This window comes from Heptranchias perlo, chromosome 15 (genome assembly GCF_035084215.1).
Source record: "Heptranchias perlo isolate sHepPer1 chromosome 15, sHepPer1.hap1, whole genome shotgun sequence".
Lineage (NCBI taxonomy): Eukaryota > Metazoa > Chordata > Chondrichthyes > Hexanchiformes > Hexanchidae > Heptranchias > Heptranchias perlo.
This window is the reverse complement of record NC_090339.1, coordinates 50,196,530-50,219,786: the sequence shown is the minus strand read 5'-3', so window position 1 is coordinate 50,219,786 and position 23,257 is coordinate 50,196,530. Positions and strand designations below refer to the sequence as shown.

General features: G+C 43.7%; 1 protein-coding gene across 1 annotated transcript; it reads right to left on the bottom strand.

The window, feature by feature from the left end:
• Positions 1-3,394: 3,394 nt before the first annotated feature.
• On the bottom strand, positions 3,395-23,203 carry cnpy3 (canopy FGF signaling regulator 3). Its single transcript, XM_067997210.1, has 7 exons — positions 23,121-23,203; positions 22,892-23,005; positions 13,555-13,678; positions 10,832-10,928; positions 7,339-7,461; positions 5,592-5,709; positions 3,395-4,640 (listed from the first exon to the last, which is right to left on the bottom strand). The coding sequence occupies exons 2-7, from the start codon at positions 22,992-22,994 to the stop codon at positions 4,387-4,389; spliced, it is 819 nt and encodes a 272-aa protein (XP_067853311.1). The 5' UTR covers positions 22,995-23,005; positions 23,121-23,203; the 3' UTR covers positions 3,395-4,386.
• Positions 23,204-23,257: the final 54 nt, after the last annotated feature.

The following is a 23,257-nucleotide window of genomic DNA, read 5'->3' as shown; positions in this document are numbered from 1 at the left end:
GGGTGAGGAGGAGGGGGAGGACACAGATCTTCCCCCCGGCGGGCGGGAGGAAGCGGCCTGCCTCTGCCACCAAGAAGGCCTGGCTCGAGGTGGCAGAGGGGGTCACCTGCGCCACCAACATATGGCCCACCTGCATACAGTGCAGGAGGCGCTGCAATGACCGCAGTAGGTCAGCCACAGTGAGAACACGAAGTCTTTCCCCTACACTCCGTCTGCCACAACACTGCCCCCACCCCAAATCTCCTTCGGCACCGCCAACACTATTCTGTCACATCACCCTTCATGCCCACTCACACCCCATCCTCATCTTACCTCCACCTACTCACCTCGCCAGTACTCATCCTGCCACTAACACGCGACCCAATCCTCATACAATCTCATGGCTCCATCCCATACTCACCCTCTCGTGCATCTCCCTCACGGCCAGCCTCACTCAACCTGCCACCACCTGTGCTGCAGCCACAGGGCATGCATCACATATGTGCAGTAGGCAGGGTAAGGCAAACGTCTCGTCAGCATGAAGGGGGTGCACAAGGGTGTCTGAGGGTTTGTCATGGGTGTTACCCATATTGAATTTCAGAGCCACAAACAGCACACATTATATTGACACCACCACTGCCATGTCTCCGCGAATCCTGTCCATTGTGTCCAATAATGCCCGCTCCTGGGTATCACTATGAGGACCCACCACTGATGCCACCCATCATGTTACTGCAGAGTAGGTGCAGGTGTATTTGCAGGGCTCGTCCGCGCAGACAACTGAGAGACATCGGCGGTGTTGCCGGCTGCACCCTGGAAGGATGCGGAGGAGAAGGTGTGGAGGACAGTGGTGACTTTGCCAGCGACAGGTAAGCAGTTGGTGCTGGGGCCAGCCAGGAGCAGCTCGGCATGAAAGAGGCTGCAGATCTCCACGACTACATGTCGAGCGAATCTGCGCCTCCCTGTGCACTGCTGCTTGGAGAGGTCCGGGGAGCTGCGCCTCGGTCTGTGGACCCTGTGGCGAGGGTAGTGCCCTCTGCGACGCGTCTCTCTCTGCGGTAGCCCTCCCTCCTGCTGTGCAGGTGGGCGTGCAACCACACCGTGTTGGGGGGATCCACGTCTCTGCGGCGGACGGCGTGGACTGCGAGGCTGCTGGTGGTGGTCATGCTCTTCGTCCTCCGAGGGTGTCCACACACCACCCAACTGGCAGGTGTTGGTCTGAGGGGTTGTGCAGGGTAGGTGTGTGGGTCCTCGGACTGGGGCTGCGGTTTCGTGTCGGTCTGTCCTCTGGCTTGGCCGGGGGGTGGTGGGGGGCAGGGGTTGCCCTATGTGACGCAGTGGCCTCCTGCGTGGGTGAGGGCGCTCCCCCGTGGAGCGCACCTTGGCACCTGCCACAGGCTGCTGGCTGCAACACGCCTGGTTTGAAGGGTCCTGTTTCCCCCAGTGTGGGAAACTGACTGCTTTGAACGTAAAATCCCACACTTCCTCTTTTGACAGCTGCTTCAGCTCATTAACTGACCACAACGAGCAAGTTAAGTGCTCTCAAGTGGAACCCCGCTGGCTTTAATTGCCTGCGGGATTCCCACCAGCGGGGCTTGCGCGCGCAGCCCCGCACGTCAGCGCGGTACCCGGAAGTGGCCGGGATTTCGTCCGAATCCGGTCACGTGATCGGAGATCGGGATTTTCGGGGCCCCCCCACTGGAAACCCGCAGGTAACCCGACCCTAAAATCGAGCCCATAGACTCTAAGCAAAAGAAAAATAGGGCATTATAATCCATATTTTTAAAAAAGAAATCTAAATTTAGGAAGAGGGTGGGTGCAATGTATCTGTGCTGGAAAGCGGGAGGGGGGGGGTTGACTTTTATCCTGGAGAGTGGTGGGTGGGGGAGGGGGGGTGTAGGTGATGAAGCTGGATTTTGCCCAGTTGATTCAATAGTAAGAAATTCATTCATTAAACAAGAAGGTGAATGAGGGGTATTCTAGCTGGAAATGCAAACATGAAGCAAGATTTAGGACACACATGGGTGTTTGCAAGTTAAATGCATGAATGTAACATAACCTATATCCTACTGAATATCGGGGTTTAAATACAATGAATGCAGGAAATCAAACAAAAGCAGAATATACTAGAAATACACAGCAGGTCAGCCAGTTTCTGATAGAATTCTGATGGAGGGTTTCATTCTGTTCTGGCCCTCAATTCTTTATTTGGCTCCATTAAAATAAAAGCAACCACACTCCAGGTTCCCCGTCTGAGAGATCACGTAGGTGACCTTCCCCCAAAACTCTGCCACTGGACTCTTAGGAAGTTCACGACGGTGGCCTGGGGCAATCTGCCCACCCACTTTCCTGATGTGTTTGTGAAGGAGTGCAGGGCGGGAAAGGGGGAGTGAAGCACCAGTCTTCTGTAAGGAACGTGTTCCTGTCGGTATAATTGTGAGCTCAAACACGCATCCTGCTCTGGGTGTTGGGAGCGCACTGCCAAGGAGTAATATGAGACCCATTTTGACTAATTCCTACTGCAAATAATGACCATTCCTGACAGTTGAATAAGAAATGTTAAACTGGACAATTTGCAAAGACGTCCAGAAAAACACTTCAAAATTACAGAGAAGGACCAGTTTATAAGTAGCTTTAAATTATTCTGATAGTGTGAAATTGTGTTACAAGCAGTCAATCAGAATGAACATAAAAGCCACATGCAATAGGCATATGGAAGGATATAATTGGGATTTTAACAACTATATAAAAAAATATTTTTCCCAGAGGTGTGTGTGTCTATATTTGGGTAGATATATATTGTGAATTTCCACCCCCCACCCCTCAAATGATTAGTGGTTTCCATCGGAAGGAACAGTGACAGCCCAAGTAGTTACTGATTTACAAAAGTCACTAGCAGAGCTGAGTGGAAAATTTCCAGAAGCCAGGCATCTGTATCTATTACATGCCTAACTACTGCAAATCTTGGGACCTTTATTTCACTGAATGAATGATGCAGATTATTTATACGCATCAATGCATCTTTGTCTGTCTCTGGCAATTTGGATAAATTTGCAAAGCACTTGAATGAGACTCGATCGGTTTAATCAGATCACCCAAATCCCAAGACCACATTATTGCCTTGTAATGGCAACTTTATTTCAAAACAGTGAACATTTTTCTAAATGTTCCTGCTGATTTTTATCATGTGGCTTTGCGCTATATGGCAGAACGGAGTTTTAGATTTTTTAAAAATCCAAGTAGTTGACAGGAAGAGTGCATTATTGATGCACACACTTATTTGGTTACAATGCTCACAGTTATATGAAGTCATTTTTATGTAGTATATGAAAGAATTATTTGCTTTTGTCATCCATACAGAATTCAAATACTACACAAGCACTGTAGATCAATATAAAAGCTAAAGGGCCAATGATTTAATAAGTCAAATTCTGTTTTTATTACATGAGATTCAATGATTTTGACTGGTGTTTTGGAGATCACATTCTGCAATCACATATGTCTTTCCATGAAAATGGAAAACCCATGGCTTTGCCTACAATATACAATGGGGCTGTTATTCCCTATATTCAGAACCATTCATTTATGGGAACTAAATAAGTCGACTTTGAGTTTTTTGTTAGATGGGATTTTGGGATTTGTTTTGGGAGACATATTTCACGATTCCTTCTGTTTTTACTGAAATTGAAAACTAGTAACCTTGAAAAGCTATGAATTGATTTTATATTTCAACTTTGGTGTGTTCTTAACTCTGCGTTCTCCTTGGTTTTTTGATGGATTAGAAATCATTGGATTTGCTTTCAAGTTACCTGTGACGCTTCACGATATTCTATTGAGGAATGTCAGGACATAGCATCTAAACAGCTCGTGATGCGAATGCAGTGGCACCATTTCCTGACCCAAATCCCCAATTACTGGTCAAGATCCCGACAAAATGAACTCAACCAATTATGAATTCCCATTCACTTCAGCTAAACTACAAGAGGTGCAATGCAGGTGAATTTTTGTGTTCCTACAACTTTGGATCTACACATGTCCAATAAAATATTTTAAAATGATCCTTAAAAAAGACAGGATAGTGACATTCAAGCATAAAATGTCAACTGTAACATGCTTAAATTTAAGCAATAGAACAGATGACACAGTCTGTGTTTTGTTCTACATCTATGCAACGAGATAGGAAGAGACGGAAGAAAATAAGTTATTGCCATGGATCACGGTGTATAAATAGACAAACCAACAGTCAGATAAGTGACCATTTTGTAATCAATGTATCTGATTAATTTAAAGCTATTTAAATTCATATTAAGAAAAAGGTCCATGGGGTTCAGGTTACTGTCCATTTACGAGCAATGCTCTTTAACACACTGTTCTGAACCAATGTTTCCTAGCCCAGTCCTTCAGTCTTTACAGTTCATCACGTCTGTGGGAAGTAGGTAATTTCTGTTGGGTTTGGTCATCATCTGACGACATGCTTTTTTTCTCTTCTCGGTCACTGTCCTCCTCTCGTTTCTTTTCCTTCTTTCCTTTTTTCTCTTTCTTTCGATTCCCTTCCTTACCCTCTGTATCCTTATTTTTCTTCTTTTTTTTCTTCTTCTTCTTCTCCTCACTGATCGCTGCAGGGTCCCCCTTCTTGCCATTCCAATTTTCCCTCAAACATTCTGAAATAGATTCAAATTAGTGCATTAATTATAGACTCACCTTCTTGCAGGGACCTTTGGCAAATTACTTTTGTTTTCTTTAACACATAGGACATAAAGGGCAAATCATTCTGAACTGCAGAGCTACACTGTGAAAATACAATGGCTTCCTTTGTGCATTCCCAACAGATATGACATGACGTTCGTCTACATTCCTGATGAAGGCCATCCTCCTTTAACATCAGGAAATATGCTGTGAAACACCACATATGAGACCAGCTCCACAAGAAAAACAACAATCTCCTTCCTGTCACCTGATGGTCTATCATGATTATGTATTTTCAAGAAATTAATAATACATCCTGATAGTACCCACCCATTCACCGCCAGCTTAGAGGAGCAGATTTCAGACTGTGTGGCTAAATTTACACATGGAGTCTTCCACTTCAATAGAACATGAAGAGTTTGTGAACCGAGATTCTCTTGGCGGTTATATTAGGGCCAGAGCGATCTCCTAGACTAGTTTCGATCGCCATGGGGAGGTCGGACAGAAATTTCCCAGATCTTTTCTCCCCAAATTGGCCTGTTTTGGGTGGGATGGAGAGTGTATATATTGTGATACATAAGGTATCACAATTGTGTGGGACAGGCTGGATGGACCAGAGGGTCTTATTCTGTCCATCATTGTTCGTATAAGTCTGATGCCTCTTTCAACTCAAGACACCAAAAGGAGACTGACAGAGATAAAATCTATTACTGCAACTACAACTTGCATTTATTTAGCACCTTTAATAGATAAAACATCCCAAGGCAATTCAGAGAGGCATGAGGGAAAGAAATTACACCTTCACAGGGTTACTGTGGCTATATTCCACCCAGGGATGATTGTTCTGTCTGTGCAGTAAACAAATTAAAGCAGCCTAAATGCAATGCATGTCTCCAAGGCTATTATAATTTTTAAAAAGTTTATACCTGTCTCATGGACCTTCAGCACGTGCCGTTCACAGAGGAACATGGTGAGGTCTTCCTCCTGATGATTTTTATACCAGTCCTCAATAACATCCTCGTACTCTTCCACCATCACATCGCACTGGGGTATAAAAGAGAGCACACACTTGGAGTTAGGCAGGCTCCAACACAGTTTCACTGCTTAAAGGATAAGGATATTTATCTGAATTGCCACCTAATCCCTAAAAGGTAAAAAAAAAGCTACTGGTATCTTCTCTCTTATTTTTTATTGATCAATGGCTGTCTGAGAGCAGACATTTTGTGTAGAATATCATCTCCACACTATCTCCAGGCAGTCAGAGTATGGTTCAACTTACTAATATCATACAACAGTGCTCACCAACAGCAAATGAATTCAAAAGGCGAGTGTGAAAGAGGTCCTGACCCACATGTTCTGCCACCTCTGACTGAGAGGTTATACCTATTAGGAAAGACTGAAGAGATTGGGGCTCTTTTCTCTAGAAAAGAGAAGACTGAGGCTGACCGGATAAATTATGAAAAGATTTGATAGGGTAGATGTAGAGAAGATGTTTCCACTGGCGGGGGAGACCAGAAACTAGGGGCCATGAATATAAGATAGTCATTAATAAATCCAATAGCGAATTCAGGAGAAACTTCTTTCCCAGAGAGTGGTTAAAATGTGGAATTCACTACCACAAGGAGTAGTTGAGGAAATAGCATAGATGCATTTAAGGGGCAGCTAGATAAATACACGAGCGAGAAAGGACTAGAAGGATATGTTGATGAAGTAGATGGGAGGAGGCTCATGTGGATCATAAACACCATCGTGGACCTGTTGCGCCAAATGGCCTGTTGCTGTGCTGTACATTCTATGTAATTCCCCTCCAGTGCTGCTCTGTCTGAGGGCATGGCTGCCTCCTGGTGCTCCTTCCTCTGAGGGTTAGAACCATCTCCTCCTCCCCACCCAGTACTTCTCTCCCCCACCCCCACATTCCCTTAGGACGCAGCCTGGTCCTCAGTGCCCCCCCCCCCTCCCCAAATTAAGATAAATTTGGTTGAATAAACTTCCTGTACATTTTTCCAAAAATTTAAATCCAATTTTTAAAAATATAATACAGCTTTATTTAATTTTGGAATGCAAAGGAACATGCAGCTTTAAATCAAATCATATGTGTTGCTACTGTGTGCATAGAGATCTTGGTCACTATGTAGTGTATTGGCAGATGGGGTCCAAAATCAATGGGATAAAAATATTTTGTCCCTAATTTTCTCTCCTCCTCTCCGAAAGGCACAAACTCATGCTGGGATACAGTTCCAGTGGTGCTGGCCACTTTCCAGTACCTTGATTAAGTGTCCATTTTTCATGTATGAGCCTAGACAGAATGCCAAAAGCCCTGAGAAGGGCATCACAACCAAGGACATCAAAACACACACACACTTTTTAGGAGAGGTCACTGGATAGCTATTAGGAGCAGAAACCCTGGTTGAATTCTCTCCTCTTTACCCCAAGGACACAAAATTGCAGCATCCCAACTGCGGTTCAGGCTGAGATCAGCTCAGAGTCCAGGTCAGACATCAAGCCTAGAACATTCCTGGTCTCTGTGGTCGAGTTCCATACTGGGCAGTGTATTTACAATGGAACAATCATGGGTACTGGAAAAAGTAATTATCTTTTGTGTTATTATTTTACTTTGTAGAGCAGTCTCTGTCTGCCAACCCCCAAGTTGTGGATCAGGTACTCTGCGCATACCTGCTTTTTCATGTCAGAGACCTCAGCCGACGTCTCATTCCATAGCTCGTAGGGGATGTCCATCACCACTTTTACACCTTTATGAACAAGGCCATGGAGAGTCTGGAACGTCTCACTCATTCCCTGGTTTTGGAAAAGAAAAGAAACCTATTGCACTATTTTAAGTTAAATAATAACGGCCAGTCAAGGGGACATAGGTAAAAGTCAGGTTCAGCAATGATGTCAGTAAGGATTTCTTCATTGGAAAAAGTGATGACATCTGGAATGGCCTCTGGGTCATGTAGTGGAGGCAAAAACTCTGGAATTATTCTGGTAGTTAGATACTATGATGGGCAGCTGGGGGAGGGGTGGGGTTGGGGGTGGTAAACCACAGGATTCTGTGAAAGGATTAGCCTGATGGGCTGAATGACCTTCCTCATCTGAACTTACTTTGTGAATCTTTGTGAAGAGTGAAGAGTGCGAGCAGCAGTAAGCAGTGTTGTTTTATGGAGGCAGGAGATGGAAGGAGGCACAGATGCACAGGAAGTGGGAAGATGAACTCTAAGGCTAGAAGAGAGTCTAGAACTAGGAGACATAGTCTCAGGATAAGGGGCGGGCAATTTAGGACTGAGATGAGAAGGAATTTCTTCACTCAGAGTGGGGTGAATCTTTGGAATGCTCTACCCCAGAGGGCTGTGTCTGCTCAGCCGTTGAGTATATTCAAGCCTGAGATCGATAGATTTTTGGACTGTAAGGGAATCATCGGGATTGGGCAGGAAAGTAGAGTTGAGGTCGAAGATCAGCCATGATCTTATTAAATGGCGGAGCAGGCTCGAGGAGCCATACGGCCCACTCCTGCTCCTATTTCTTAAGTTCTTATGTGGTGTAGAATGAAGAAGAAAATACTTAAATAAATCAGAGGCCGTAGCACAATGGAAGAGGCAGGGAGCAGTCACACTTGAAGAATGAAAAATGAATGCACAATTTTTCACTTGCCTTGGTATGATAGAAAGATTTAAGAATATTAAATTTAGATTTACAAGAATTAGAATTCACCAGCATTAAAATATCAATCAGAAAATCTAAGCTACTGTGATTTTTCTTTTAAATTCCAGAGCTCAGATGAAGGATCAAAGCTTATTGTGCAAGACATTAGCAAGGCTCAAACAAGTATGAGAGACCATGAGATAAACCAAGGTGTGATTAACTGACGTAAGGACTTGCACAACACCAGGTTATAGTCCAACAGTTTTATTTTAAAATCACAAGCTTTCGGAGCTTTCCTCCTGTCTGAACACCAACGACACCTTTGATTGCTGTGATCGTCTCCCAGCCGAGGTGTTATAGGGGGCAGTTGGAAAGATTATCTGTAATCACCAGGCATTGTTCTCTGACTATATATGCTATGCGTTTTTAGAACCCTTGACTCACCTGACGAAGGAGGAAAGCTCCGAAAGCTTGTGATTTAAAAGAAAACTGTTGGACTATAACCTGGTGTTGTGCAAGTCCTTACATTTGTCCACCCCAGTCCATCACCGGCATCTCCACATCATGATTAACTGACACCAAGCCTGGATTCGAAAAGCTTATAGATTGTAGTATGAAGGGAGAGAGTGGGGGGATTGGAGTTCCATAGTCATTGGAAAGAATGAGCTGTTAGATATCTTATTTCCCAATCTGTATCCCTGCCACTGGGCTCAATATTCATCCCCTCTATCACCAGTGCACTGAGGCTGCAGTAGGTGTTGAAAACTTTTAAATCATTTTTTAACCGATGTACACCGATAAATTCCTGGATATTTCCAAGTTAGTGCATTGGTAAAAATGATTTCCGCCTGATTCTGATTTTTCAAAAGCATGAAGTCTGCTCCTAGTGTATCCCAAAATGTGCATGCGTCGCACTGGTGACACAAGCATGCACACTGCGCGATGACATAGACACACAACGTACATGAAGTACAAGTACCCCAGGATCAACTTTTAGTTCCAAGTTCTGGCGGTGAAATCACTTTATTGTTGATATTGTTTAAAGGGATTAATTAGTCAGGACAGTATGTTAATTCCAAATATCACAAACATTTCCCACCTGGAAATTTTAATACTTTCACTGATTTCTAACAGGATTTCTCAGCTGCATGTGAGCAGAAAGGAGGCCTAAACAATCTAGGATATAATTTATCTTGACAATGATGCCACTTCCTAATAAAATGTGTATGTTGTGTCTCTGGCTGTTGTGTGCCACTGTTTTGTCTGGATTCCAACCATACATTTTGGAAGGAAGAATGTGGAGAGGGAATATAAACTAAATGGGACAATTTTAAAGGGGAGGCAGGAACAGAGAGACCTGGGAGTGTATGTACACAAATCTTTGAAGATGGCAGGACAAGTTGAGAAGGCTGTTAAAAAAGCATATGGGATCCTGGGCTTTATTAATAGAGGCATAGAGTACAAAAGCAGGGAAGTTATGCTAAACCTTTATAAAACACTGGTTAGGCCTCAGCTGGAGTATTGCGTTCAATTCTGGGCACCACACTTTAGGAAGGACGTCAAGGTTTTAGTGCAGAAGAGATTTACTAGCATGGTACCAGGGATGAGGGACTTCAGTTATGTGGAGAGACTGGAGAAGCTGGGGTTGTTCTCTTTAGAGCAGAGAAGGTTAAGGGGAGATTTGGTAGAGGTATTCAAAATCATGAAGGGTTTTGATAGAGTAAATAAAGAGAAACTGTTTCTAGTGGCAGATGCATCGGTAACCAGAGGACACAGATTTAAAGTAATTGGCAAAAGAACCAGTGGCGACATGAGGAAGATTTTTTTTATGCAGTGTGTTGTTATGATCTGGAATGCACTGCCTGAAAGGGTGGTGGAAGCAGATTCAATAATAACTTTCAAAATGGAATTGGATTTTCTCCCTGTTTTTGATGCTAAAAATAAACACTGATAAAAACCCAAGCCTAGATTTTTAAATCTGCAATAAAAAGATCTTTAAAAAGTCCTTATGTATGCACTATCTACAGGATGCACTGCAGCAACTCACCAAATTTACTTTGACAGCACCTCCCAGCCCTGTGACCTCTGCCACCAAGAAAGACAAGAGCAACAAAATCATCACCTCCAAGTTCTCCTCCAAGTCACACACCATCCTAACCTGGACATATACATGTCCTTGATTGTTGCTGGGTCAAAATCCTGATATTCCCTACCCAACATCACTGGGGAAGCACCATCAGCACAAAAACTGCAGTTGTCCAAGGAGAAGGTCCACCCCACCAGCTTCTCAGAGCAACTAGGGACGGTCAATTGGCAGTGTCGCTCACATCCCAAGATCAAAAAAAAAGTTAATTCTGGGCTGTCACTTGATAAATTTGCAGTCACTTTGCCACAATCAATGATCCTTCAATGCGGATGCCAATATCCAACAAATACACCAGTGTCCACCATGACATCCAGTACCAGCAAAATCCAGAATAAAATTGCTTTTCCCCCCTCCACCAAAAGGCAACTAAGCAGTGCTTACCTTTGCAAAGCGATTACTCCCAGTTCGCTCCTTATGTAGATTATATTCCAGTAGCCGGTTACAAATGTTTTCAGTTACCTCAATCAACCGAATGTCACTTTGAGAGGAAAAAAAGACAGTTAACAAGAAAACCTGTTGTCATACTAGATTAGTCGCATCATTCATTTCATTTTCAGATTCTGGCATGTTGATTTTAACCCTTTAACACTCCAAATCTATATTTAGCTCTTACCTGTGGTCAGGCAGAGTAATCTAGATCTCTGTTTCTAAGACGAGATTTTTGTGTTTTGTTCAAAGCACACTGTATGGTGTTTTAGTAATATGTTTAAAGTAGCCTGGCCCTTTAAAGCCACAAAGCCTAATTGACATAATTCCTGAGGTCAATTAAAGGTTAGTTGTTGGTGAGGTTAGCAACAGCTTCCTCTCCTCAGACCACATGGCCACTTCTCAGAGCTCCATCATTTACATGCTACTCTTTGACAATATAGAAACATAGAAAATAGGAGCAAGAGTCGGCCATTCGGCCCTTCGGGCCTGCTCCGCCATTCAAAATGATCACGGCTGATCGTCTAACTCAGTACCCTGTTCCTGCTTTTTCCCCATATCCCTTGATCCCTTTAGTATTAAGAAATATATCTATAAATCAAACAAAGCATTGAGTCAGCTTCTACATGAACGCTGATAATCGCCCAGTTCTATCTCCACCATCGATCAAAGGCTGTTGCTACACTCTTCAACTGCCTGTTCATCATTGAGACCTGGATAAGCCAAAATTTCATCCAGCTTAATATATGCAAAACTGAAGCCCGTCCTCTTCAACTGCTGCCAGTAACCACTGGCCTCGACTCCATCAACCCCCCCACCCCCAGTAATTATCTCAGGCCAAGACCTGAGGTGTGAAACATTGGCACACTGCTTAATCCAAAATGAGCTTCCTCCCCCATATCTGCACCATTATCAAAACTGCTTTCTTCCACCTGCACAAAACAGCCTACCTCCACACTTCCCCTTCCCCCACTGTCGGCAAAACCCTAGTCCATGCTTTCATGCCTTTGAGGCTCGAATCCCTCCCCTGCCCAATACTCTCCTCACCGGTCTAACCTGCTACAAGTTACAATTAATCCACAAAGCAGTAGCTCACATTCTCACCTCCCATTATCCCTACCATCTCCAAATTTCACTGACTCCCAGTGTCGCAGCCAATTGACTTCAAAATTTTCATGCTCGCTTTCAAATCACTTCATGGTCTCACTCCACTCTACCATGGCAATCTCCTCTAATCTTACATGCCCGTACGCACCTTACTCTGCTGATACCACTTTATTCCTCGTCTTCCAATCTCTAACATCCAAGATCAATGTATGCTTATTGAACCACTATATTCGTATCGTTTGGAAGTTCCTCCCTAACTCTTTCCACCTGCCTCCCTGCTTTCGTAGATCTGCTCAGAATTCTTTTCTTTAACCACGCATTCAGTCCTCCACCCTAACCCTCGCTGCTCTCCCCTTTCCCTCCTGCTTCATATTTATTAGTTTTGATTTTAACCCCCTTAAAGCACAGGCCAGGTCCTCTAGTTCTACAGTTCTGGACAAGGTGAAATAGCTTGTCATGATCTACATTATCTACTCCTTTAGAATCCTATAAACAGCAATCACATCACCTCCCAACCTTCTCTTCTCCAGAGAGAAGATGCCCAATTTCTAATCGCTTCTCATATTCCAATCCCTCCAGCCCCTCAATCATTCTAGTTGCCCTCTTCAATATCCCCTCAGTAGCTGGTGGCATGTTATTTTTCCACCTTGTGATGTGTCGGGAGAGCATGGGAGGGCATTCCACGTATTCGCCTGTAAACAATTGACTGGATTCAAGGTTAACTCTTAAACCTGGACTCTGTTAATCCACACGTGGCAGAGAATTGAGATGCAGAATTTGGTTCGCAAAAATACTCAGTCTGATTTTTGAAACTTCAGTCTAGCGAAGAAATGTTATGGAAAAAGTACTCCTCCATTCCAACAACCTGATCTAAACACTGCATTTTTAAAACTATTATTTTGACTTTTACTTTTTTTCTTGTGAGCAGGTGAATTTTCTGCACATCAATGTAAGGAATATGAATCAGTGCTTTAGAATGTTCTTGCACCGGGTATTAATGTCTACATCAAGCACTACGCAGGTCAGGTGTAACACAACCAGATACAAAGCAAAACACTTTCTCTTGGGCCTAGGACATGTTTGCCCCAACACGTCCTAGCCCCAATGCCAGAACATCATCCCTTATTGCACCAGTGTGGCAATTCCGCTTCTCAAACATTGGCCACTCATATGGCTTTTCTGAACAAGATTGAAAATTTAGTGACAATTTTTGCTAAATTATGCATAGTTCTGTGCTGTGAGCCTGTATCCACTTTAGACTGAGTTAAAGTTGTACCAAAGACATTTGAGAAATGGCAGTACAGCCAGCAGACAGAGGAGATTTTTATCCCATCTAGGATATGAGTTTGAATTCCACCCAAAAACAAAGGACAGTAGCTCGCCCATTGCACCAGTCTCCCTATTGATGGGAAGAGTTGCTACTGTGTTTGCCAACAGCTGCTTCAGAATGTCTTTTGAAGAGGTCTGCAAACTGGTTATCCCACTCTGGGTCCAGAGACAAAAACAAGTGGAAAAAAATAAAAAGTAGTGTACCTACAAAAAAAAAAGTGAACTTGCAGGAATTTGCTTACGAGTGCCTGTATTTTATTCTCGACCCCTTTCCTTCCAGAAAGCTGTATTTGGTATCAATCACCTCATTGGTTTTTCCGGTTTCATCAAAAGCCAATTTCAATTCCACAGCAAGGTACTTGCAAACTGAGAAAAAAAAACGAGATAAACATAGATATCAAAAGGAAGAATAATTCAAAATGCAGACTTCATTATTAAGCCAGAGAAGGAACATTGTACACTGCATTTTTGCCCCAATAACCTGAGCTCCAAAAAACTCTATAATTTACCCAAAGATAGTTGTCTGTTTAGTATATTATACAAGGCATAAAAAGAAAAACATGAATGCCAGAATTCTGAAATAAAACAGAAAACAAAATATACTAAATATTGCACAGTAGATTCAAGTGTTCAAATCTACTAACTACTTTTGTAAAGAGACAGCTGATGGGAATCTGTTAACAAGCTATTAAATCTATTAGCAACACCTTTTAATTTCTGTTGTTTTCTCCTCCCATTTTGTCTACTTGATCAAGTCCTCACTTAGACGGCACTCCTAGGTTGTTTCTCTAGCACGAGTCTGCCAGTTCTCACGAGGTGTCCCACCTGAACCTAACCTAACTTTCTCTTACAGATAATCAAATTGCTGAAGCGTCGAATGTTGACCAGCGATTTTATTTTGTAGTAATAGAGCGAGAGGTAGCAGTGCACTTTTGTGAGTGTTTGTGCTCAAAGTGAGGGATGTTAGTACTGGTACTTGCCACACTTGTGCATGGAATACTTTCTGGTACATATACCATAGTTAAACAAAGCTTCCTCAAATCTGCCCCAACACCATGGGGGTAATTTTAACCCCCAAGAACGGGTGGCTTGGGGGCAGGTGGGAAGGTAATAATTGTAGAAATGTAAAACCCGTCCACTTCCAGTTTTAACGGAGGCAAGTCGAGGGGTGGGCGACCAACCCGCTCTCAGGAGGTGGGTTAGTCAGTGAAATATTTTAAGGAGGCATTTTAATAGCTTTTTTATTTTTAACTCCTGCTTCACATACGAACATACGAATTAAGAGCAGGAGTAGGCCATTCAGCCCCTCAAGCCTGCTCTGCCATTTGATAAGACATGGCTGATCTGATTGTGACCTCAACTCTACTTTCCCATCTACCTAATATAACCTTTGACTCCCTTGTAAATCAGGAATCTATCTAACTCAGCCTTAAAAATATTCAATGACCCTGCCTCCACCTCTCTCTGGGGAAGGGATTCACGACCCTGTGAGAGAAAAAAATTCTGCTCATCTCCGTCTTAAATGGGAGACCCCTTTTTTTAAACTGTGGCCCCTAGTTCTAGTCTCTCCCACAAGGGGAAACATCCCCTCAGGATCTTATATGTTTCAATAAGATCACCTCTCATTCTTCTAAACTCCAGTGTATACAGGCCCAACTTGTCCAACCTTTCCTCATAAGATAACCCCCTCGTCCCAGGAATCAGTCGAGTGAACCTTCTCTGAACCGCCACCAAAGCAATTATGTCCTTTCTTAAATAAAGTGACCAAAACTGCACACACTATTCTAGATGTGGTCTCACCAATGCCCTGTGCAACTGTAGCAAAACATCTCTACTTTTATATTCCATTCCCCTGGCAATAAAAGGCAACATTCCATTTGCCTTCCTAATCACTTGCTGTACCTACATTCTACACACAAAGGGTGGTAGAAGTTTGGAACTCTCTTCCGCATACTAGCTCAATTGCTAAATTTAAATCTGAGATAGATAGCTTTTTGGCAACCAAAGGTATTAAGGGATATGGGCCAAAGGCAGGTATATGGAGTTAGATCACAGATCACCCATGATCTTATCAAATGGCGGAGCAGGCACGAGGGGCTGAATGGCCGACTCCTGTTCCTATGTTCCTATGTTCCGACTAACTTTTTGTGATTCATGTACTAGGACACCCAGATCCCTCTGTACCTCAGAATTCTGCAATCTCTCTCCATTTAAATAATATACTGCTTTTCTATTCCTCCTGCCAAAGTGGACAAGTTCACATATTCCCATACTCCATCTGTCAAATTTTTGCCCACTCACCTAACCTATCTAAATCCCTTTGCAGACTCCTTATGTCCTCTTCACAACTTACTTTCCTACCTACATTTGTGTCATCAGCAAATTTAGCAACCATACATTCGGTCCCTTCATCCAAGTCATTGATATAGATTGTAAATAGTTGAGGCCCAAGCACTGATCCCTGTGGCACTCCAATCATTTCATCTTGCCAACCTGAAAATGACCCACTTATGCCTACTCTCTGTTTCCTGTTAGCTAACCAATCCTTTATCCATGCTAATATGTTACCCCCTACACCATGAGCTCTTATTTTACGTAGTAGCCTTTGATGCGGCACCTTGTCAAAAGCCTTCTGGAATCCAAGTACACCACATCCACAGGATCCTCTTTATCCACGTTGCTTGTTACTTCCTCAAAGAACTCAAATAATTTATGATGTGGAGATGTCGGTGATGGACTGGGGTTGACAATTGTAAACAATTTTACAACACCAAGTTATAGTCCAACAATTTTATTTGAAAATCACAAGCTTTCGGAGGCTTCCTCCTTCCTCAGGTGAATGTGGAAATGAAATCCTCGAACCTTAAATGCGAAAGGTTCGAGGATTTCATTTCCACATTCACCTGAGGAAGGAGGAAGCCTCCGAAAGCTTGTGATGGTCAAATAATTTAGTCAAACAAGATTTCCCTTTCACAAAGCCATGTTGACTCTGCCTGATTGCATTGAGATTTTCTAAGTGCCCTGCTATAACGTCCTTAATAATAGATTCTAGCATTTTCCCTATGACAGATGTTAAGCTAACTGGCCTGTAGTTTCCTACTTTCTGTCTCCCTCCTTTCTTGAATAGAGGAATTACATTCGATATTTTCCAATCTGATGAGACTCTTCCAGAATCTAAGGAATTTTGGAAAATTAATACCAATGCATCTACTATCTCTTTTAAGTAAGGAGTCGCACAACACCAGGTTATAGTCCAACAGCTTTATTTGAAATCTCAAGCTTTCGGAGCTTTGCTTCTTCGTCAGGTGAAATGAAGAGTTGCATAAAAGCACAGCATATATAGTCAGAGAACAATGCCTGGTGATTACAGATAATCTTTCTAACTGCCCTTTATCATACCTCGGCAGAGAGATAATCACAGCAATCAAAGGAGTGTTCAAACAGGTTAGTCAGGGAAACATTACATCCAAGAATACTGAGGTGGGGTCACCAGGGGTCAAATGTAGCAGATGCTGGGGTTAGTATTAAAAACAGATAACTTTTTTTTGCTGGAAATCGCAGCAGGTCCGGCCGCATCGGTGTATGGAGAACAAGCCAACTACGACTTGAGTCTGGATGACTCTACGTCAGGTGGGGTTACATGTAGCGTGACATGAACCCAAGATCCCGGTTGAGGCCGTCCTCATGGGTGCGGAACTTGGCTATCAATTTCTGCTCGACGATTTTGCGTAGTTGTGTGTCTCGAAGGCCGCCTTGGAGAACGCTTACCCAAAGATCGGAGGCTGAATGTCCTTGACTGCTGAAGTGTTCCCCAACTGGGAGGGAACCCTCCTGTCTGGTGATTGTTGTGCAGTGTCCGTTCATCCGTTGTCGCAGTGTCTGCATGGTCTCGCCAATGTACCATGCTCCGGGGCATCCTTTCCTACAACGTATGAGGTAGGCAACATTGGCCGAGTCACAGGAGTATGAACCATGTACCTGGTGGGTGGTGTCCTCTCGTGTGATGGTGGTATCTGTGTCGATGATCTGGCATGTCTTGCAGAGGTTGCCGTGGCAGTGTTGTGTGGTGTCGTGGACGCTGTTCTCCTGAAAGCTGGGTAATTTGAGGTTAGGTGGCTGTTTGAAGGCGAGTAGTGGAGGCGTGGGGATGGCCTTAGCGAGGTGTTCGTCATCATCGATGACATGTTGAAGGCTGCAAAGAACATGGCGTAGTTTCTCCGCTCCGGGGAAGTACTGGACCACGAAGGGTACTCTGTTGGTCGTGTCCCGTGTTTGTCTTCTGAGGAGGTCTATGCAATTTTTCGCTGTGGCCCGTCGGAACTGTCGATCGACGAGTCGAGCGTCATATCCCATTCTTACGAGGGCGTCTTTCAGCGTCTCCCCGCGTGGGAGATTTCTACAGCCTCCCAAAGATACACAAAGCCAACACACCCGGACGTCCTATCGTATCAGGCAATGGAACCCTGTGTGAGAACCTCTCTGGATATGTCGAGGGCATCCTGAAACCCATCGTACAGGGAACCCCCAGCTTCTGTCGCGACATTACAGACTTCCTACAAAAACTCAGCACCCACGGACCTGTTGAACCTGGAACACTTCTCACCACGATGGACGTCTCGGCACTCTACACCAGTATCCCCCACGATGACGGCATCGCTGCGACAGCATCAATACTCAACACCAACAACAGCCAATCTCCAGACGCCATCCTACAACTCATCCGCTTCATCCTGGATCACAATGTCTTCACCTTCGACAACCAGTTCTTTACCCAAACACACGGAACAGCCATGGGGACCAAATTCGCACCCCAATACGCCAACATTTTCATGCACAAGTTCGAGCAGGACTTCTTCACTGCACAGGACCTCCAACCAACACTGTACACCAGATACATCGACGACATTTTCTTTCTATGGACCCACGGTGAGGAATCACTAAAGAGACTACACGATAACATCAACAAGTTCCATCCCACCATCAAACTCACCATGGACTACTCCTCAGAATCGGTTTCATTCTTGGACACACGAATCTCCATCAAAGACGGGCACCTCAGCACCTCACTCTACCGCAAGCCCAGAGACAACCTCACGATGCTCCACTTCTCCAGCTTCCACCCTAACCACGTCAAAGAGGCCATCCCCTATGGACAGGCCCTGCGAATACACAGGATTTGCTCAGATGAGGAGGAACGCGATGGACACCTACGGATGCTGAAAGACGCCCTCGTAAGAACGGGATATGACGCTCGACTCGTCGATCGACATTTCCGATGGGCCACAGTGAAAAATCGCATAGACCTCCTCAGAAGACAAACACGGGACACAACCAACAGAGTACCCTTCGTCATCCAGTACTTCCCCGGAGCGGAGAAACTACGCCATGTTCTTTGCAGCCTTCAACATGTCATCGATGACGACGAACACTTCGGTAAGGCCATCCCCACACCTCCACTACTCGCCTTCAAACAGCCACCTAACCTCAAACAGACCATAGTTTGCAGCAAATTACCCAGCTTTCAGGAGAACAGCGTCCACGGCACCACACAACCCTGCCACAGCAACCTCTGTACGACATGCCAGATCATCGACACAGATACCACCATCACACGAGAGGACACCACCCACCAGGTACATGGTTCATACTCCTGTGACTCGGCCAATGTTGTCTACCTCATACGTTGTAGGAAAGGATGCCCCGGAGCATGGTACAACGGCGAGACCATGCAGACGCTGCGACAACGGATGAACAGACACCGCACAACAATCACCAGACAGGAGGGTTCCCTCCCAGTCGGGGAACACTTCAGCAGTCAAGGACATTCATCCTCCGATCTTCGGGTAAGCGTTCTCCAAGGCGGCCTTCGAGACACACAACTACGCAAAATCGTCGAGCAGAAATTGATAGCCAAGTTCCGCACCCATGAGGACGGCCTCAACCGGGATCTTGGGTTCATGTAACGCTACATCTAACCCCACCTGACGTAGAGTCATCCAGACTCAAGTCGTAGTTGGCTTGTTCTCCATACACCGATGCGGCCGGACCTGCTGCGATTTCCAGCAAAAAAAAGTTATCTGTTTTTAATACTAACCCCAGCATCTGCTACATTTGACCCCTGGTGACCCCACCTCAGTATTCTTGGATGTAATGTTTCCCTGACTAACCTGTTTGAACACTCCTTTGATTGCTGTGATTATCTCTCTGCCGAGGTATGATAAAGGGCAGTTAGAAAGATTATCTGTAATCACCAGGCATTGTTCTCTGACTATATATGCTGTGCTTTTATGCAACTCTTCATTTCACCTGACGAAGGAGCAAAGCTCCGAAAGCTTGAGATTTCAAATAAAGCTGTTGGACTATAACCTGGTGTTGTGCGATTCCTTACATTTGTCCACCCCAGTCCATCACCGGCATCTCCACATCATTTCTTTTAAGACCCTAGGATAATTCCGTCAGGACCTGGGGACCTGTCAGCTTTTAGTTTTAATATTTTTTTCAGGACCCTTTCCCTGGTGATTGTAAATGTTTTAAGTTCCTCCCACCCTTTCACCTCTTGATTCACAATTAATTCTGGCATGTTATTTATATCCTCTACAGTGAAGAGGGACGCAAAATATCTGTTCAATTCATCCGCCATTTCCTTATTCTCCATTATTAATTCCCCAGACTCACTCTCTAGAGGAACAATGCTCACTTTACTTGCTCTTTTCCTTTTGAAATACCTGTAGAAACTCTTACTATCTGTTTTTATATTTCTAGCTAGCTTTCTCTCGTATTCTAATTTCTCCCTCCCTATTATTCTTTTAGTCATTCTTTGCTGTTTTTTATATTCCAATATTCTGACCTGCCACTAATCTTCATGGAATTATATGCTTTTTCTTTCAATTTGATAATATCTTTAACTTCCTTAGTTAGCCACAGATGGTACATCCTTCCCCTAGAGTCTTTCTTTCTCACTGGAATGTAACTTTGCTGAATGTTATGAAATATCTCATTAAATGTCTGCCACTGCATCTCTACTGACCTATCCCTTAACCTAATTTCCCAGTTCAGTTTAGCCAGCTCTGTCTTCGTGCCCTCATAATTGCCCTTATTTAAGTTTAAAACAGTAGTCTTAGACTTATTCTTCTATCCCTCAAACTGAATGCGAAATTCAATCATATTGTGATCACTACTACCCAGATGCTCCTTTACAATGAGGTCATTAATTAATCCTGTCTCATTATACATTACCAGATCTAGAATAGCCTGCTCTCTGGACACATAAGAGGAAGCAAGAAGGGCTGGATCAACAAGTAAGTGCCTTTATTGCACTGCTCATGGGCCAGGAGGAGCAGGAATATTTCCTCTAGGCCCAACAAGCTTATCTGCCGTGACCCACAAAAGTGATCAGCTGACCCCCGCCGACCAACCTCCTGCCAACCCCCCGGGCTCGGAGTGAAAATCCAGGCCCAAGCCTCAATTCCAACCTCAGAGGGGCACCAGTTTACTATTTCAATTTACTACACCAGCCATCTTCATAAGACTGACCATTTAGTTAATTTGAAATAAAATTCCCCACAAGTTTAAGAAAGCTTAAACTATCTTTGGTTTGTACCTCAGTCAATTAATACAATTGGTCAAGACTGTTTCTCAAAAAAGAAACAAATAAAAGAGAAATGGCATCACTGACTCTCACTTCTACTTTTGTTCAGAAAGAGGAACAATTGATACAACAGCACATTCAGATTCAGTTTGCAAATAACCGTATGAAAAAAGGTTAGTCATTTATAGACTGCTGTTCACTAGCTACAGACAAAACAGCTAACAGTAAATTCAACTTAAATACTATCAAGAGACAGCGTTTGAACAAGTGGCACAGAGAACCATATATTCAGTGTGCCTACCACAGACCACAAAGGGACTGTGTTTTCAATAAAAAGGGTTATTTCACTGGACTGGGTCAATCTTATTGTTCCAGCGGCATGCTGAAATGCACACATCTATTCTGGCCAAAAAAGATTTGGGAGTAAAGATTTGAATACAAACTTGAATATTTGGCAAGCGATGCCTATACAGGGGAACTGAATTTTTTTTCCCCCCATTTTTAGCACCCTGTATTATCAACAACAACTTGCAATATATAGCGCCTAGAACACAGAAACATATCCCAGGACACTTCACAGGTACACGATCAAAAAAATGGGCGTCGAGTCACAGGAGACATTAGAAAGGGTGGGATCAATGGTGGGGCAAAAGGATGGAGGGGATGTACGAGGCCAGAGACAGAGGATCGGAGAGCCACTGCAGGACTGGAGAGTTTACAGAGACAGGAAGGGGGCCATGGAGGGATTTAGACATCAAGCCCTTCCAGATCAGGTACTACACAGGTTTGGTGCAAAATAAAGATACTTGGACTCTCACATCCATGTACTTTAGCCCACAACTCAGAAGATTGATCACTGCCACACCATTGTGATGTTTCAATTTCCCAAGTCAGTATCATTCTGGTTTGAGCAAGACTGTATTTGTGCTGAATTATAAGCTATTCGTGCTGTAGCTTCACATGTACCCCAGGGTAAATAATTTTAAAATACCATCCAATCATCCTGCAAACCTGATTTCAAATGCCATAAGGTATAATGGAGGACTTTGCAATCATAGTCAGGATATGCTGGCATCAAAATTAAATTGATTTGATGTCTAACTACAGTCCAAAAATTGTATTATAAATAGACAAAAACAATGTTGAAAAGTTTACTCTACAGCAGACCTTCCACACCCAGGAATGTGGCAGATATTGAGCAGAATGTTCAGAATAGGCTATTCTAGGATGAGCCAACCTCACAGAAGGGACACTTCAAAATACCAAAAAGTAGGCACCATAATCCCACAAAAGGTGTTACCTCTGTACTCAAACAATTACTAAATTTTGAATGACTAAATACAAAATAAAGAAACCATTAACTCTTACTTTAGTTTGTTGACTTTGTATATTTTGAACCATGCATTATTCCTTTTGCTAAAATGATTTCAGTCTAAAAATTCTCAACGAGGAATTTCATAAAGTGGATAAAGCAGCAGCGTCTGCAGCACTATAGTAATCTTAAATCCGCTTTCGGAATAAGCAGTTCCTCTTTTTTTCAGTAAATCAACATTTAACAATGTGCTGCCCGAAAAGTAAATTTTAAAAAACCTTTTAACTGTAATCCGAATGGTTTACATGAAAGCATTGGATCCCTAATGACACCGGTCTATTTTACTTCTGGCTTCTAAATATGCATAAAACCAAAGCAAGCTGCAATTCAAAATAACAAAAATCATGGACCCGAAAGGAGAAGTGGCCCTACAGCCGAATAGTTGGAAAATCGATCCCTCCTGGTCGATTTGCTAAAGAAATCACGAAATACGCTGTTATCAACAGACTGTTTTCTTTCTGTATTAATAGCATTAATTCCCGATTAGGACCATTATTATGCACCGAGGCGGTGAGCATCGGCGACGTGAATATTTGACTCCGAAAACAGAATTACACGACAGAAGTCCAAGTGTTTGTGTGTGACAAGTACAGCTGTCAATAAGGACTGGGGCACAAACCTTCGCATTTATTGGGGAGTTTCACCCATTCGGAATCATCGTCGCCCCAGACTGGCCCAGAGAGTAAGAGGAGGACCGAGATCAGCCTGCTCACGGTCAGCATGGTGCTGTGATCTTTAATGTGAAAAAAATTAAATAACAATCAAAAAATGTTTTCTTAAAAATTTTTTTAAAAATGTTTTATTTTTTACCAAAGCGCAGACTCGCTCATTGAGAAATTGACACTCACCCGACCCCAGCGTCACATTGTATCCACTTCCTCGCCCACCCACCAATCCCTGCGTCCGCCGTGTCCGTCCCCACCAATGGCGGCGCTCGCTTACGGAGCACGCGCAGAGCCCACTATTATGTTGCAAAAATGTTGGG